The sequence below is a fragment of the Phascolarctos cinereus genome, unplaced genomic scaffold (assembly GCF_003287225.1).
Source record: "Phascolarctos cinereus isolate Bilbo 61053 unplaced genomic scaffold, phaCin_HiC Scaffold_4;HRSCAF=312, whole genome shotgun sequence".
Lineage (NCBI taxonomy): Eukaryota > Metazoa > Chordata > Mammalia > Diprotodontia > Phascolarctidae > Phascolarctos > Phascolarctos cinereus.
In genome coordinates, this window is record NW_027555847.1 from 105,004,200 (window position 1) to 105,018,901 (window position 14,702).

General features: G+C 38.7%; 1 protein-coding gene across 1 annotated transcript in view; it reads right to left on the reverse strand.

Moving 5' to 3' along the window:
* The window catches only part of ADAMTSL1 (ADAMTS like 1), a 409,980-nt gene that overhangs the window by 234,796 nt on the left and 160,482 nt on the right, over nucleotides 1-14,702 (reverse strand). Inside the window, 2 exon segments of the mRNA XM_078152482.1 lie at nucleotides 5,252-5,409; nucleotides 10,280-10,354. Coding sequence (XP_078008608.1) covers nucleotides 5,252-5,409; nucleotides 10,280-10,354 — 233 coding nt within the window.

Genomic DNA, 14,702 nt, shown 5'->3' on the forward strand with positions numbered 1-14,702 from the left:
TTGAGCATAACGTATCTTTTTCACATTGGAGATTGATAAAAACAGTAACAAACAAATGTGACTACCGAGCTGAGTTCTAAAACCCTCTCTAAGGAGTATCTTGAGAACCTATAACTCCATTTTACAATGTTCCTATGAAGAAAGATGTTCCAAGTTCTCCTTGTTTGAGAAACAAGGACAGAAAGGGGAAAAAAAAGTATTTATTAAGTGTCAGTCACTGTGCTAAGCATTTTACAAATATATTCTCATTTGATCATCACAACAAACCTTATCTCCTTTTTACAATTGAGGAAACTGAGGCATACTGAGGTCAAGTCTCTTTTTTTTGTTTTAATTTTTAAAATTGTTTTTGGCTAGGCAATGCGGTTAAGTGACTTGCCTAGGGTCACACAGCTAGTAAGTGTAATGTGTCTGAGGCCAGATTTGAACTCAGGTCCTCCTGAATCCAGGGCCAATGCTCTATCCACAGCTCCACCTAGTTGCCTCCTGAGGTCAAGTTTCTTGTCCAGAGTAACACCACTGGTAAGTGTGTAAAGGTGGATTTGAACCCAAGTCTTCCTTACTCCAGGCCCATCTCTCTATCCAATGCACCTACTAGCTGCCTCTGAGAATCATGGAGATACAGATAAAAGGCTAAACCTGCTATTTCACTGGTGAAGAAAATTCCACTACCAATGCAGATCAGCACCTTTTAGACTTGGGAAGTTGCCTAGAGCATTGAGAGGTTAAGGGACTTACCCAGGGTCATACACCTAATATATGTCAGAGATAAGAGTTGACTGCAGGTTTAACTAGCTCTGAAGCTACTTTGCCTCTCTTGTATACATGCACAATACATAGATTTGGGATTGAGTAATGGCAAATAATGACTTTTCTTCAATTAAAAAGAGGTCTTTAAGCTACAGTGCTCTAGTAAGCAGTGTATTCTTTCTACTAAGACAATGTCTTTTTCAAGTATTGACTATATTTAGCACCAAAATAATTTCAGAGTGACTTTCATTCAAATCATAACTTTTATTCAAACAGACCTAGTGATGTGTGTACAATGAGATAACTGATAACTCTGAACTTTGGAGGTGAACCATTGCCAGAAGTTATACTTGGAGTGGCCCCCCACCAAACCCCCCAAATGTTGCTACCTGAAGCACTGATATGGCTTACATAGACTATTTTGTTGTCTGGGGAAGTGGTTTCCCAGGAAATAAGAAGAGGATCCAGAGCAATTTTAAAGATGTCCAGAAAGGTCAATGTTGGTGCCTTGTGTGATAAACATTTGCGATGAGGAACCATCATTATTATGAGGGACCATGGGGGTGGTGGAAGGAGGAATAGATTTGGGGTCAGAAGGCCTGAGTTTGAGTCTGGCAGCTATTACTTACTAGCTGTATGGTCAATTACTTCATCTCTCTGGGGTGTGGAATCATGCTAATAATCTTTGCACTGCATCTCTCGGAGGTTTACTGAGAGGAAAGGGCTTTGAAAGTTATAAAGTACCAAACGGGCAGCTTGATGGACCAGATAGAGTGTCAGGTCTGGAGGCAGGAAGACCTGAGTTCAAATCCAGCCTCAGACAGTGATGTGATCCTGTTTGCCTCAGTTTCCTCATCTATAAAATGAGCTGGAGAAGGAAATGGCGAACTACTTCAGTTTATCTTTGCCAAAATACAAACACACACACATGTACACCCCCCAAAAAACCCCCCAAAACCAGCAAGATCATGAAGAGTTGGACATAACTGAAATGACTAAACACCAAAAGCACTACATGGGTGTGAGCCATTATTATACATACAGTATGGTTTTCTTTTCTTTCTAAAAAATACTTTGGAAAATAAAATTCCAAGTTCAAGATGGAAAGATCAACAAGTGGGTAGACTGATATGTCTATAGTACATACAGGAAGGAAGACATGGCTTTACAAAGGGAAATCATCACAATATTTAAGAAACACTACATAGCACTATGAATGGAATAGGCTGTTCAATTATAAGGCTTTTTAAAAGACATCTAAATGTATAATTCATAGTGAAATAGTAATCTAACATTTTGACAATTTTCTGGACAAGAATATGTGGAAAAAAAGGATGAAGGACTTTTTAAAAAAAGAATACTTGGCTCTTTTTCAGAACTGGTGAGAAATTCACTAAATAAACACATTAAAAATATTTATTTTTGTCTTAGAATAATTTTAGATTTGTCTAATTCCTAATGTTTTCTAATGAAACCTCTATTCCTTTCCCTTTGTTTCCTGAAGCTTAAAAGTTGTAATGGAGAATCTCGAAAATAATAGTTTATTTTACCCTCTGAATGAAATACTTAAACTATGTCAGCTTTTCTGAAATAATTCACAATTTCTGTGTGGCAGCTTGGTAATACTACAACAACAACAACAACAACAACAGAATGCTGGATTTGGAATCAGAGAGACCTGAATTCAAATGTGGCTTCAGACTCTTCCTAGCTGGGTGATCTCAGGCAATCATTTAAACTTTTTCAGTCTTAGTTTACTCATCTCTAAAGTAGTGCCCACCTTACAGGGTTGTTGTGAGGTTCAAATGAAATAACACATGTAAAGCAGTTTGTAAACTTTAAAGTACTATATAAATGCCAGTTATTATTCCTTAGAAAGGTTCTTAAACATCAGCCTTTACATTTAGATGAAAAAATGTGTCTATGTCTTTAGAAGCAAAATGGGAGTTAGAAGACCTGGTTTTAGTTCTAGCTGTACAAACTTGGACAAGTTACTCTCTGCCTCAGTTTCCACATCTGTCAAATGTGCATATGAGTAGTACTTTGCTTACCTCACAGATATTTGGGGGGAGGAGGTAGATTAAATGAAATATATTTTAAAAGGCTAATTCCTACCTTTAGTCACTTGTTTTCTTTCTATGTTCACTACTTAAAAGCATCATGCAAGCGGAGGAGACCCTGAGTTCTCCAAACTTGAGCCAGTAGAGTGTAAACCTTGATAGGTTCTACTAAGCTGGAAAGGCTTTAAGTATGCCTCCTGTCATCGTCTGTCACTCAAGGACAATTGTCTAGCTAAGTCAAGAAGGGTTTGGCTATAAGGTGAGGAATTTTTTCAGTCACAACTGCTGATGAAGACCAACTAGTAAAACTCAGAGGGGTTGACATCGGAGCTGGGGGATAGTACACCACTGAAATCATGGATATTCTCATGTGCTGAAATATTATTTCAGTATGTTAGGCACCTTGGGAAGTGTAGTTACTTTCAAAATCCCCCAAAAAGTTCTACTCCGTGTGTGTATATATATCTATATGTACGTATGTATATATGTCTGTCTGTCTATCTATCTATCTATCTATCTATCTATCTATCTATCTATCTATCTATCTATCTATCAGAGATAGCCTGGAATAGCAGATTGAGGGCTGGCAGATGAAATGATACAAGTTCAAATCTGGCTTCTGACATACACTAGCTGTGCCACTATGGACACATCCCTCTATGTCTCATACCTCATGATACCTTTCTAAGACTATAAATTACAGAAGAGTTATTGATCTGCATTGGAGGAAAGAGTTTTTCTAGAAGGTATTCCCTATATTCATGAAATAGGTTCAGATGCACACACATATACATCACACACAGAGTCTATTCTGTAGCACTCAAGGGCTTGAATAAATAAACACACTGCCTAACATTTTAAACTCTGTATGCTATTAATCAACTGTGTAGCTGGATTTGAGGTGGATGTAATTTCTGTTCTCTGAGATCCAGAATTGAAATAATGTAATATCTCCTTGACTAGCTAGAGCATTGAGAGTGTCAGGAGTTACCTCTGATGGTTTGTACCAGGACTTTTATGTGGCTGGAATCTGGGCTGGATTAAAGAAAGCTATCATGCTGAGTGAGATGGAGGACAGTCCTCTGGAACACCTCTTCAATCCAACCTCATTGCCTATCACATTTTCCTATGAAGTATTCCTACTTCCAGCTGCCATAGGGTCACCAAGCATTAGTTTAAATCAAATGTCCTCTGGCTACAGGTCTCATGATGAAAAATTTATGGAGTCCTGGACACATTACAAGTTTTACAGCTTTACAGCTGAAATCCTTCAGGTTCTTCTGACCTGCTGAAGGGGAAAAAATGTTTTATTTTATTGTGATTCCCAAATGTTCTTTTGGTGTGCGCTTTTTTCCTATAGAATGTGTATGTTGTTTCCAGCAATGTGTTTTATATTACCATCAAGAATAGGGAAGCTCTGATGGGAGGAAACAACTGAGTGTTGTTGCCAACACAATAGAAAACAGAACTTGCCAGTGGGACCATGATGATTTGACCAATGTCTTCGTATCATCAGTTGGTTTCTAAGCTTTGTTGTAGACAGACATCCTCCATGATCCAATCACAGTGAGCACACAAGTGACCTAACTCGCTTGTAAAGTCCTTCCCCTCTGCTCCCCACAATTAAAGATATGTTGGCTTTTGGAACCCTAAACTCTTCATCATGCTCAGCTTTTCCCAAAGAATGTATGCAAGAGTTTCCCAAAGAACTTAAACATGTCAGATGTTTATTTCTCAATCGTGAAGTTGCCATAAAGTGCAGGATGTAGTTTGTTCAACACCCTAGAATTAAATGTTTCCTGGAAGAGCAGATTTTCCAAGATTTCCATATGTTCATGAATGCTGGCCTCTGTGTGGAGAATGCACAGATAGACTCATAGAATATTAAAGTGGAAAGGGACTTAGTTATATCTAGTCCAACTTCCTAATTATTATAGATAAGGACACAGAGGTCCAGGGAGGGGAGGTGATTTGTCCATAGTCACGTAGCCAATAAATGGCAGGAGAAGGATCCAGGCCAATGTTGTGTGACCACACATCAAACATTCTTTTTTTCTATATTATCTTACTCTTTCCACATTTCAACCTGTTGAAGCCAAAGCCTGGTTCAGGCGGCATGTATTCCATGAGGCAGAAAGTCGTCTTCCCTCCCTATGTCTCTATAACTTTTTGTTGGGACTCTTACTTCACCCTTGTTGCATTTTAATTTGCATAATATTTATTTGTGTAGCTGTTTATTATAATATAAGCTCCATGATGGCAGAAACAAAGTTCTTTTTCATTTTTCCCAGTTCTGAGCACAATGCTTTGCACAGTGTGGGTTCTTAAAAAAAAATTATTTTGAATTGGATTGAATTTCATGGTCCCTGGAGTGACTTTTCATCGATTGGTTCATTTCATAGTTTTGGCTTTAAATCTAGATCATGATGGTTGCTACTCACCTTGACAATGAAATCTGCAGTGAGGGGTCCAGCCATTCTCAATATCTCTTTGTCTGGAAACTTCTGGAAGTCAACACTGGAATTGTCCACGAGGAAGGTGCCTGTGGTGCTGAGGCTGTTTTCACCTTTTGTACCCTGGAGGGTCTTAGTTTCCAGATCTACATAGAGAGACAAAGGAAGAGGAGAGGTCAGTATTCTCCAAACCAGCAAGGACACTTCGAAGGCTCTACCATCTTCCCATCTCCCTCTGCTTCCTCTCCACTCTGATTGGAGGATTGGAGGGTGGAACACTAAATTCCACCCAAAGCCTTCCTTTGCAGAGGGTGGGACCAGGGCTTCCAGGCTTACTTGCCACTTTCCATCTGCACCTCTGCTTGGTTTCTATTCCATGGAACAAGATGTTCCAAGATGAACCTGTCCTGGGTACTCCCTGTTTTCTGGGTACCCCTTTCCAGATTCTTTTTGTGTGTTGTCTTTCCCAATTAGATTGTAAGCTCCTTGAAGGCAGGGGCTATTTTTCTTTTTCTTATTTGTACTCCCAGCATTTAGCACAGTGCCTGGCACATAGTAGATACTTCATGAATGTTTATTGAGTTGAATACCAGTCAATGTCACAGGCTAAAAACAAAAGTAGAGGAACAGGGTTTTTAAATGGCTGATAAGAAGGAATTTTATCTTATATTTACCTGTGAAAAGCACAAAGCCAATTGTGAATTATTTGGTGGCGGGAGAGGCTTAAATTTCCCATGATTATAAGTTCTTTTAATTCCCAGTGCTGTGCACAATACCTTACTTCCTTGCTTAATACATATTTGTTGAGTTGAAACAAACAGGATTGAAAGGACTCAAAAATCCTCATTCCAGCATTCAAGGCTCCCCAATGGCTGCATCTCCTCCATACCTGTTTAACTTCATTTCTGTAGACCTTCCAAATCCAGCCCCTTTTTCTCTAACCACACTTGTCTCCTCACTGGCTTTCATCCCTGTCTCACAGTTTCCTTTCTCCATGCCTTTCAGCTATTCCCTTGACCTGGAATGACCTCTTGCCTACCTATCCATGTCTACTCATTATCTTTATTATAGCCCACAACTAACTGTGCCACATACAGATCACTCCTTTGCTCAAATCTATACACAGTTTCTGACACTGTACCACACCATAGAGGTAAGAATCAGCATCAGTGTGGTACCTTCTGTCTTGTCAGAAAACTGTAACTCAGTGGGAAGGAGCACAATTGCAATAACCTTATATTACTTTTTTTTTTTTGGTTTAGGACACAGGGTTAAGTGACTTTCCCAGGGTCACACAGCTAGTGAGTGTTATGTGTCTGAGGTCGGATTTGAACTCAGGTCCTCCTGAATCCAGGGCCTGTGCTCTATGCACTGTGCCACCTTATATTGCTTTAGGGGTGGAGAACCTGCAGCCTAGAGGCCACATGCGTCCTCTAGGGCCTCAAGTGTAGCCAATCCAATGTGGATTCAGTCAAAGGGCCACACTTGAGGCCCTAGAGGGCACATGTGGCCTCGAGCCCGCAGCTTCCCTATCCCTGGTCTAGACTCTGGAGGGAGGCTCCAGACCCTTTTTTAGTTTCTGTATTATGTGGGTTTTTTTCCCTCCTCTCCTGAACCTCATTAACCTGTTCCTTTAGGTATATACACAGACTGCTCTTGAATAGGGGTTCTTAAACCTGGGATCTGTGAACTTAAAAAAAATAGATTTTAATAACTCTTTCAATATAATTGTTTTCCTTGGTAACCTTATCTATCTTATTTGATTCATTTGAAAACACTCTAAGAAAGGGTCCATACGCTTTGTCAGACTGCCAAGAGGAACATGACACAAAAAATGTTAAGGACTCCTGGTCTAAAAGCACATTATCCAATCCAGTCCTATTCACTGCCGAGAGGGAGATCTCCTCTATGGACAGCTGAAAGACACCTTTCTAGCCTCTTCTTAAACAATTCCAGGGCTGGGGAGCTCACTACCCCATTCCAGTTTCAGATAGCTCTGATTGTTACAAAGTAATTATTTATGCTCAGGTGTCTGAAATATTAGTCTTATTTCTATCCTCTGGGACTAGATAAAATAAGTCAAATCGTTTCTTCCATATGATAGCCTTTTGGATGCTTGAAGACAGCTACCATGTTGCCATATGTCTTCTCTTTTCCAGGCTAAGCATCCCTTCTTTCTTCAACTGATCTGATGGCATAATGTCCTCTTCTCTTACCTGTCCTTGTTGCCTCCCTCTGAAAACAGTAATAATATTAATAATGATAGCTAGCATTTATGTAATGCTTTAAGGCTTGCAAAGGGATTTATATATTTATCTTATTTAATCTTCACAAAATCTTCTGAGGCAGATGTTGTTGTTATTTTCATTTGACACATGAAGAAACTAGGGAAGAGAGAGGTCAAATGACTTGAAATGCAGGAGAATGGTCTGAGTCACAATCTGAACTCAGGCTCTTTCTGACTTCTCAGAACTTTGATTCCAGCACTCTAGTGGTTGCGCCACCTGGTGGCTGCCTTGGTAATGCTCCAGTCATCTAAGAACTGAATAAAGTATTCCAGGTTAGATTTGACCAGGGTAGAGAAAACAGGACTACAACCTCCCTTAGCTTGGACGCTGGATTCTCTTAATAAAGCACAATTGTACTAGAGGGTTTTTGTTTTCCCACATCATTAGGTAAACTGGGTCTTTTTCACCTAACCTCCCATTAAGCCACGTCCCCCGCCATCCTGTACTTGCATAGCTGATTTTCAAACCTAAGACAAATCCAAGACAAGGAACAATTCTCCTACATACAATTAATTTACATTCCCACATAAGTTCCATTTAAATTTCTTCTTGTTAGCTTAAGCTCATCCTTTGAGCCCCAAAGTATCTTTTTTGAATCCTGATGGCATTAGAGACAACATGTAAACAACACGTATTAGTTCTTTTTTCCTAGCCTTGTATCATCTACAGATTTGATAAGCATGCCCTCTGGCCTTTATCCAACTAACTAATATTATCACTGCCCTTGCAACAGAAGCTGGTTCTGGCCTAGCCGTGGAGGACTAAGGCTGCTCTGGCTGTGGGATCGAATTGGCTTCCTGAGGCTCTTTCAGGAAGATGACCTAGAGCCCGGCCAATCCATCTGGGTCTGTTCCCATCTGGACCTAAATACTCCAGCCTCTGCCAAAACTGGATCAGCCTCTGGGAGTAGGAGGGAAAGAATGGAGGAGGAAACCAATGTTGCTTACTTAGACATTCATTTTGCTGTGCAATCTCCAAAAATGGTGGCAGGGGGTAGGAAGAGGGAGAGTGGGAGGATCACTTCTTAGAAATAATACTTGAGTTTTCAACAAAAACTCGATGTGCAGAAATAAAGGATTTAACAGATTTTATTTCACTTTTTTGTCTTCTATAAATCTGATTGGGTTTGTAGTTTCATTGTACCTTTATAGCAAGTAAAATAGAGACTGGTCTATTCTAAAGTACTCACTTTAATTCATTCCTTTGGGCTCACTGCTTTCTAGTGAAGCCAGCTTCTTCCTCGTTTTCTGATGGCCTTGGCGTGGAAATTTTATTTTAGTGTGTCATTGCCCAGAAAAACACTGTTTTTGAGTGTGGTTGCTGCACCGGCAGTGAGCCGGCAGTCAACCCTGCTCTATTCTCAAAGGGGAAAAAGAATCGTTTGAACAGCTATAGTTCGCACGCATGTATATAATCCTTTGACATGGGAACAGTGTACTTTATGGAGTTGTCCAAGGCTAGAAATGAACTCGGTTTCTGAGGAGGTGAGAGACTGCCCTCCCTCAATTATGCTAAAGTTCCATTCTATTCTTTCTTATACTTTAAAGACACATACAGGTTCCATGTATCCTTCCCTCCCCACTGCCACCACCACCGGACATCTTCATTTGTGTTTTTATAAAGAGCACCATAGTTGTTTTTCTTGATTTACTGTTAGGGGCTCTCTTATTTGTCTTTCTTGTTTCTTAGGAGTGATTTCATTCAGACTCAACGGCCAAAAGATAATGTTTGCTACTTAAGTCAGTTGTGGAGAGGCAACAGAAGACAGATCATTTACTGGGAGGAGAGAATCAACCACAGTGGATCTGATCAGGGATGCCCAAGAGGCCCATTAAAGTGAAGAATTTCAGTCAAACTGAACTTTAAAAAAAAAAAAACTTAGGATGTTCTCCCTGCCCCCTTCCTGGTTTATTGCCCATAATTTTCTGCTTGTAATTCACAGGTCTACATCTAAATAGCCATAAACTTAAAAGAAGAAAACATTTTTTAAAAGGTGACCCTGACCCTGTATAGCTAAAAGGCCAAAAATAAAGATCAATTCTTTCAATGTAGTGAAAAAACTTTGGTGAGGCAACTCTACCACTTGGTGTTGGAAACTGTAAATATCATGCCTACACTTGGATTCTGCATTCTAATTACTGCTAACTTAAGATATCAGGACTATATGAGTCTATATAGCATTAAGTAAGCACTCAATAAATGCTCATTGACTTAACTTGATAAGTTGAATTCCTTGGACACACAGTAGGTGCTCAAAATCATTTGTTGAACTGAATCATTTCCCTTAGGCACTACAAGTTAGAAACCCACATGTTTATTTTATATCGCTCTGAACTGAAAGAATAAAAAGGGAGAAGAAATCAGGGGAAAAAGAGAGATAGGAGGAGGAGGGTAGATAGATAAAGAGAGAGACAGAGACAGAAAAGAATGGAAAGACTCTAGAAAAAAAGAAACATGTCAGCTGGGTATATATATTCTGTACTCTTCGCTGTCAATGTGGTTAGAAATAACTGCCACAGAGCTTTCTGGCATCAAATGAATCAGGCAAGAAATAAACAGAAGCATTCAAAATACAATTTTTATAGTAGAGTTGAAAGTTTTGTTATTTCTGTGTTTTAGTTTCTGGTAGGAAGAAAAAAAATAAACATAAACCTCAATCACAAATAGAGGAATCAGGACTGTGCTACAGCAGATTATCTCTAGGAAGACATTTGATCAAATTACTTACACAAGTGATCAGGTCCCTTTAAGACAAGGCGAACATGTCTGCTTCCATACGGAATGGCAACCACGGTATCGTCAACTGTAGAGAAACAAAATAAGACGGATTTATACATGTGTACAGAGATAATCAGTTTGGGATTCTATTTTTTTTTTTTAACATTTGAAAATGAAACCCTATCGTTATGGTACTAAAAACTATCTCCCTAACTCGTCTCCTGCCAAAGTTACTCAAAAATAAGTACTAATTTTTCTTTTTCTTTCTTTCTTCCTTCTTCCTTCTTTCCTTCTTTCCTTCTTTCCTTCTTTCCTTCTTTCCTTCTTTCCTTCTTTCCTTCTTTCTTTCCTTCTTTCCTTCTTCTTCTTTCTTCTTTCTTTCTTTCTTTCTTTCTTTCTTCTTTCTTTCTTTCTTTCTTTCTTTCTTTCTTTCTTTCTTTCTTTCTTTCTTTCTTTCTTTCTTTCTTTCTCCCAAATGATGATAAATGATTGAAAAAGGGACTTTCAATTTTTCATTTCAGATTATGTTTCCGATAGAATTTATTTTAGACTATTCCATAACTTTGGCTTATAGTGTATGTGATGAGAAAGGTAGCATAATTTAGTGCAGATCGAGCTGATCTTGGCATTAAGAAGCCCTGGATTCAAGTCATGTTCTGACACTTGTTGGCTGTGTGACCACAAAGCTGTCACTGAACAGTGTGACCCACACAAATCTCTAAGAATTACTTTTTAGTTTTAGTTGGGAGAGGAATAAGAGAAAAGGCAGAAGGAGGGAAAGAAAAAATATCTGTGTGTGTGTTACAAACATATATGTGTGTGTATTAACATATACTGATAAAATAGAAATATATGAGTATATATACAGTAATATAAATTATATAAAATAGAAATACGTATACAAATACCTACACATACACATGTGCATAAAGTACATGCATATGTATATGTTTATATTCTGTATACATATGTATAATATATACAAACAGGACAATACACATAAACATATCTGTGTGGATGTATGTTTGTCTCTTAAGTGTTTAAGGAGTAAGGGCCACAGTTCCTGAATCTTTTGTATCCTCTGTACGGTCTGGTACATAATAGGTGCACAATAAGTATTCATTAACTTTTCCTTTTAAAAAAAGGCAAAAGCTGTAGCTTGGCAATGTCTGTCACCATGTGCAAATGAACACATTTCCCTTTCCAGGACCTCACAAGCAGGTTCACTTGTTTTTCTTTTCCTCTTTATAGCTTATTTTATTTTGCTTGTAATAGGTTTGTAATAAGGTGGGTATTTAAAGAAAAAGTGTCCATTAAAATGATCTTCTACCCTGAAGGAAATCATTAGAATAACAACAACAAAGGAAAGCCAATGGGCAGTTTTACTTACAATTTCACTGATAATATAAATGCTAACTTAGACCTGTATAGTGCTTTATAGTTTTCAAAAAATCTTCCACTTAATTTACAGTAACTTACTCCTGTGAGGTAGGCAGGGATGTTAAAAGCTTTCATTGTCACAGTACTTTTTAAATTGTCCAGTTCCTGTATCTACATTTCATTATCCATTATCTCATCCGATCCTCAAAACAACCCCAGGAAGTATTATTGATATTATTATTCCCACATTACAGACAAGAAAACTGAGCCTTGGAGTGGTTAAATGAGTTATTCGAAGCCACAAAGCTAGCTGGAATGAGAAGTAGGATTAGAAGCCAGATCTTCTCAATTCTGAGTCCAATACTAACCATAATGCTCCATGAAGCGCTTTGCTGATAACATCCTGATGAGGTATGGAGTGAAAGTATTCTTATCCTAATTTTACAGATGAGGAAAATGAAATTTAGGAAAATTAAATCACTTGCCCAAGGTCACAGGGCCAATGAAACAAGCCAGGCAGGAGAAAGTCTTTTAGGTTTAAAACTATGTTCAAATGCTGTCTGGTAGTCTGTTTTCATGTTTGCATAAACCTGAACAATGTTTTGAGAGTGTTTAAATCATCAATATTTCAATGTGTGCTCATTCCTTCCTACCCCCCTTTCCCTCCCTCCCACCCTCTTTCTGTCTCATTTGTTTAAAAAAAAAAAAAAGTGCTTACTTTGTCTAGAGCCCTGATCTTGGCACTTTAGGGGAAGATGACACAGAACCACAGACTGCCAGAATTTGAAGGGACCTTAGAACATAAAATGCCAGAACTAGAAAGCAGCACACAGATCATGTAGTCTAGCTCTCTTATTTTACAGATAAAGCATCTGAGGCTCAGAGATGGAAAGCTGTCTTGCTCACTATCATACACTAAATTGCAGAGCTGATACTTGAACCTAGGACCACAGGTTCCAGGAACTGTGCTCTTTCCATTACTTCTTACTTTTGAAAATGGAGTAAACTCCTAATCCTAGCAGTCCTTTTGTGCAGTTTGGATCCAACCTGCGGGGGAGGTGTTGTTTTTCTAACCTCCCACTTGCTATTTCCTACATTCCAGCCAACGACTCTTATCTTCCATTCTTTTTTTTAATGCCTTATTTTTTTATATTAATTTATTTTGATTTATCAACAATCACTTCCATAAGCTTTTGAGTTTTAAATTCCCCTGCCTTCCCACCACCCTCCCCAAGACTGCCCACAATCTGATATAGCCTTATCTTCTATTCTGATCCTGCCTTCTTATGTCTTGCTGCCTCTGTTCTCATCATCCCCAATGCCCTCCCTTATGCATTGCTGTCTATTGATGTCCCTCCTTTCATCAAAGACCTAACTTAGGTTCCATGAAGCTTTCCTTGATGCTTTCAGGTAAAATGTGAAAAGCATCTCCCTTAAATGTTTGACTCCCCTTTGTCTTAACTTTGTATTTTTCTCACTCTCCCTTGCATCCTATTTATTTGTAAACTCATCTTTGCCCCCATTTAGACTGTAAACTCCTAAACAGCATGAACGATATTGTCTCTATATTCATATCCCTGACACTGTGCATACTGTACACAGTCACAGGTTGATGCACTTGAAACCCTCTCCAAATTCATGTGTGTTACGTGTTCTCCACATTTGCCTTTGTAAACAAGAAGCCCTGTTGAGAAGATCAGCATGGAAAAGTGGAACCATGATGCTGAAATAAGTCAGATGTAGCCTCATCTCCCACATACCCCTGAACTAACCACATGAGATTTGATCAATGAACATGTATCAATAAAGCACCTATTACGTGTCAGGGTCTGGGGATACAAATACAAAAGTTATTCAGGTCATGCCCTCAAGGCATTTATACTTCATTGGAGGAAATAAGATCTGGTTCTAATTCTAGGAGGTGTGCTAGGTACCTCAAGGTACATAAAAGTAACATATGACAAAGTCATTGCCTTCTCACTTAAAAACCTCAAGTAGTCCCCTATTGTCTTTAGGACAAAACAGAAACTCCACATTTTTTTTGGCTATTGAAAGCTCTTCATTGTCCGGCCACAGCCTATCTTTCCAGGCTGATTAAATATACTCCCCTCACACGCACACTCTACATTCTGTCCAGGCTGCACCATTTACTCCTTCCTATATTTGACATTCTTTCTGCTCCCTTACGCGGGCTGTCCTCCATGCCTGCAATATTGTCTCTCTTCACCTCTACTTCTCAGAACTCCTAACTCAGGGCTAACTCAAGTTCCACCTCCTTCAAGAGGCCTCTCTGATTTTGCCCAGTTACTAATGCCTTTCATTGTGTATTATTTATTTTGTATATATCCTACATTTTTTTTTCTGAGAACATATTTTATGCCCCAGTAAAACATATGCACTTTGCAGCAGGGACAGTCTCAATTCCATCTTTGTATCATCAAGCCCTGGTATGTGGTAGGAGGCTAATAAATGATTGCTGATTGATCATTTTGCAAAGAAATCTCAGTTGACATTGCTAAAAATCAAGTGCTTGTGTAAGTCTTTCTTATTTAATAATAGTTTTAGCATTCTAGAGTCAACCTTGATTGAAAAGCTGGTTCTCAACTCTATTTATGCAGGGTGAAGATTTTATAGGTACCAAGTTTCCTTCAGTATCCAGTATTTTACTGATTTGATAAAACTCACAGCTCTGTTTTTCACATCACACAGAGTTGGAGGAAGTAAAACCAAAGCACTGGGACTCAGTTCCAGGTAGAAAAGTTTTGAGTGTTTGTTATATAAAAACAAGAAAAGAAGAAAAAAAAAGTTGGGACCAGTCCCACAATGCTCTTAAGGCGTATGCATAAAGAAATGCTCTTTGAAGCTTTAAAAAAATGGTTACTTCAGTCAGAGCAATTGGATTTCTAGAAATAGAAAGTCTTTGTTTATCTGCAGGTCAAAGAGAGTGCATGTGCAAGGGAAACTCTGGTTCTGCACACATTCAGCTCATTGCCTTCTTACCCACTCACTATTAGTGGGCCTCTTTTTTTTTTTCTGAAGAGGGAAGGGACCAT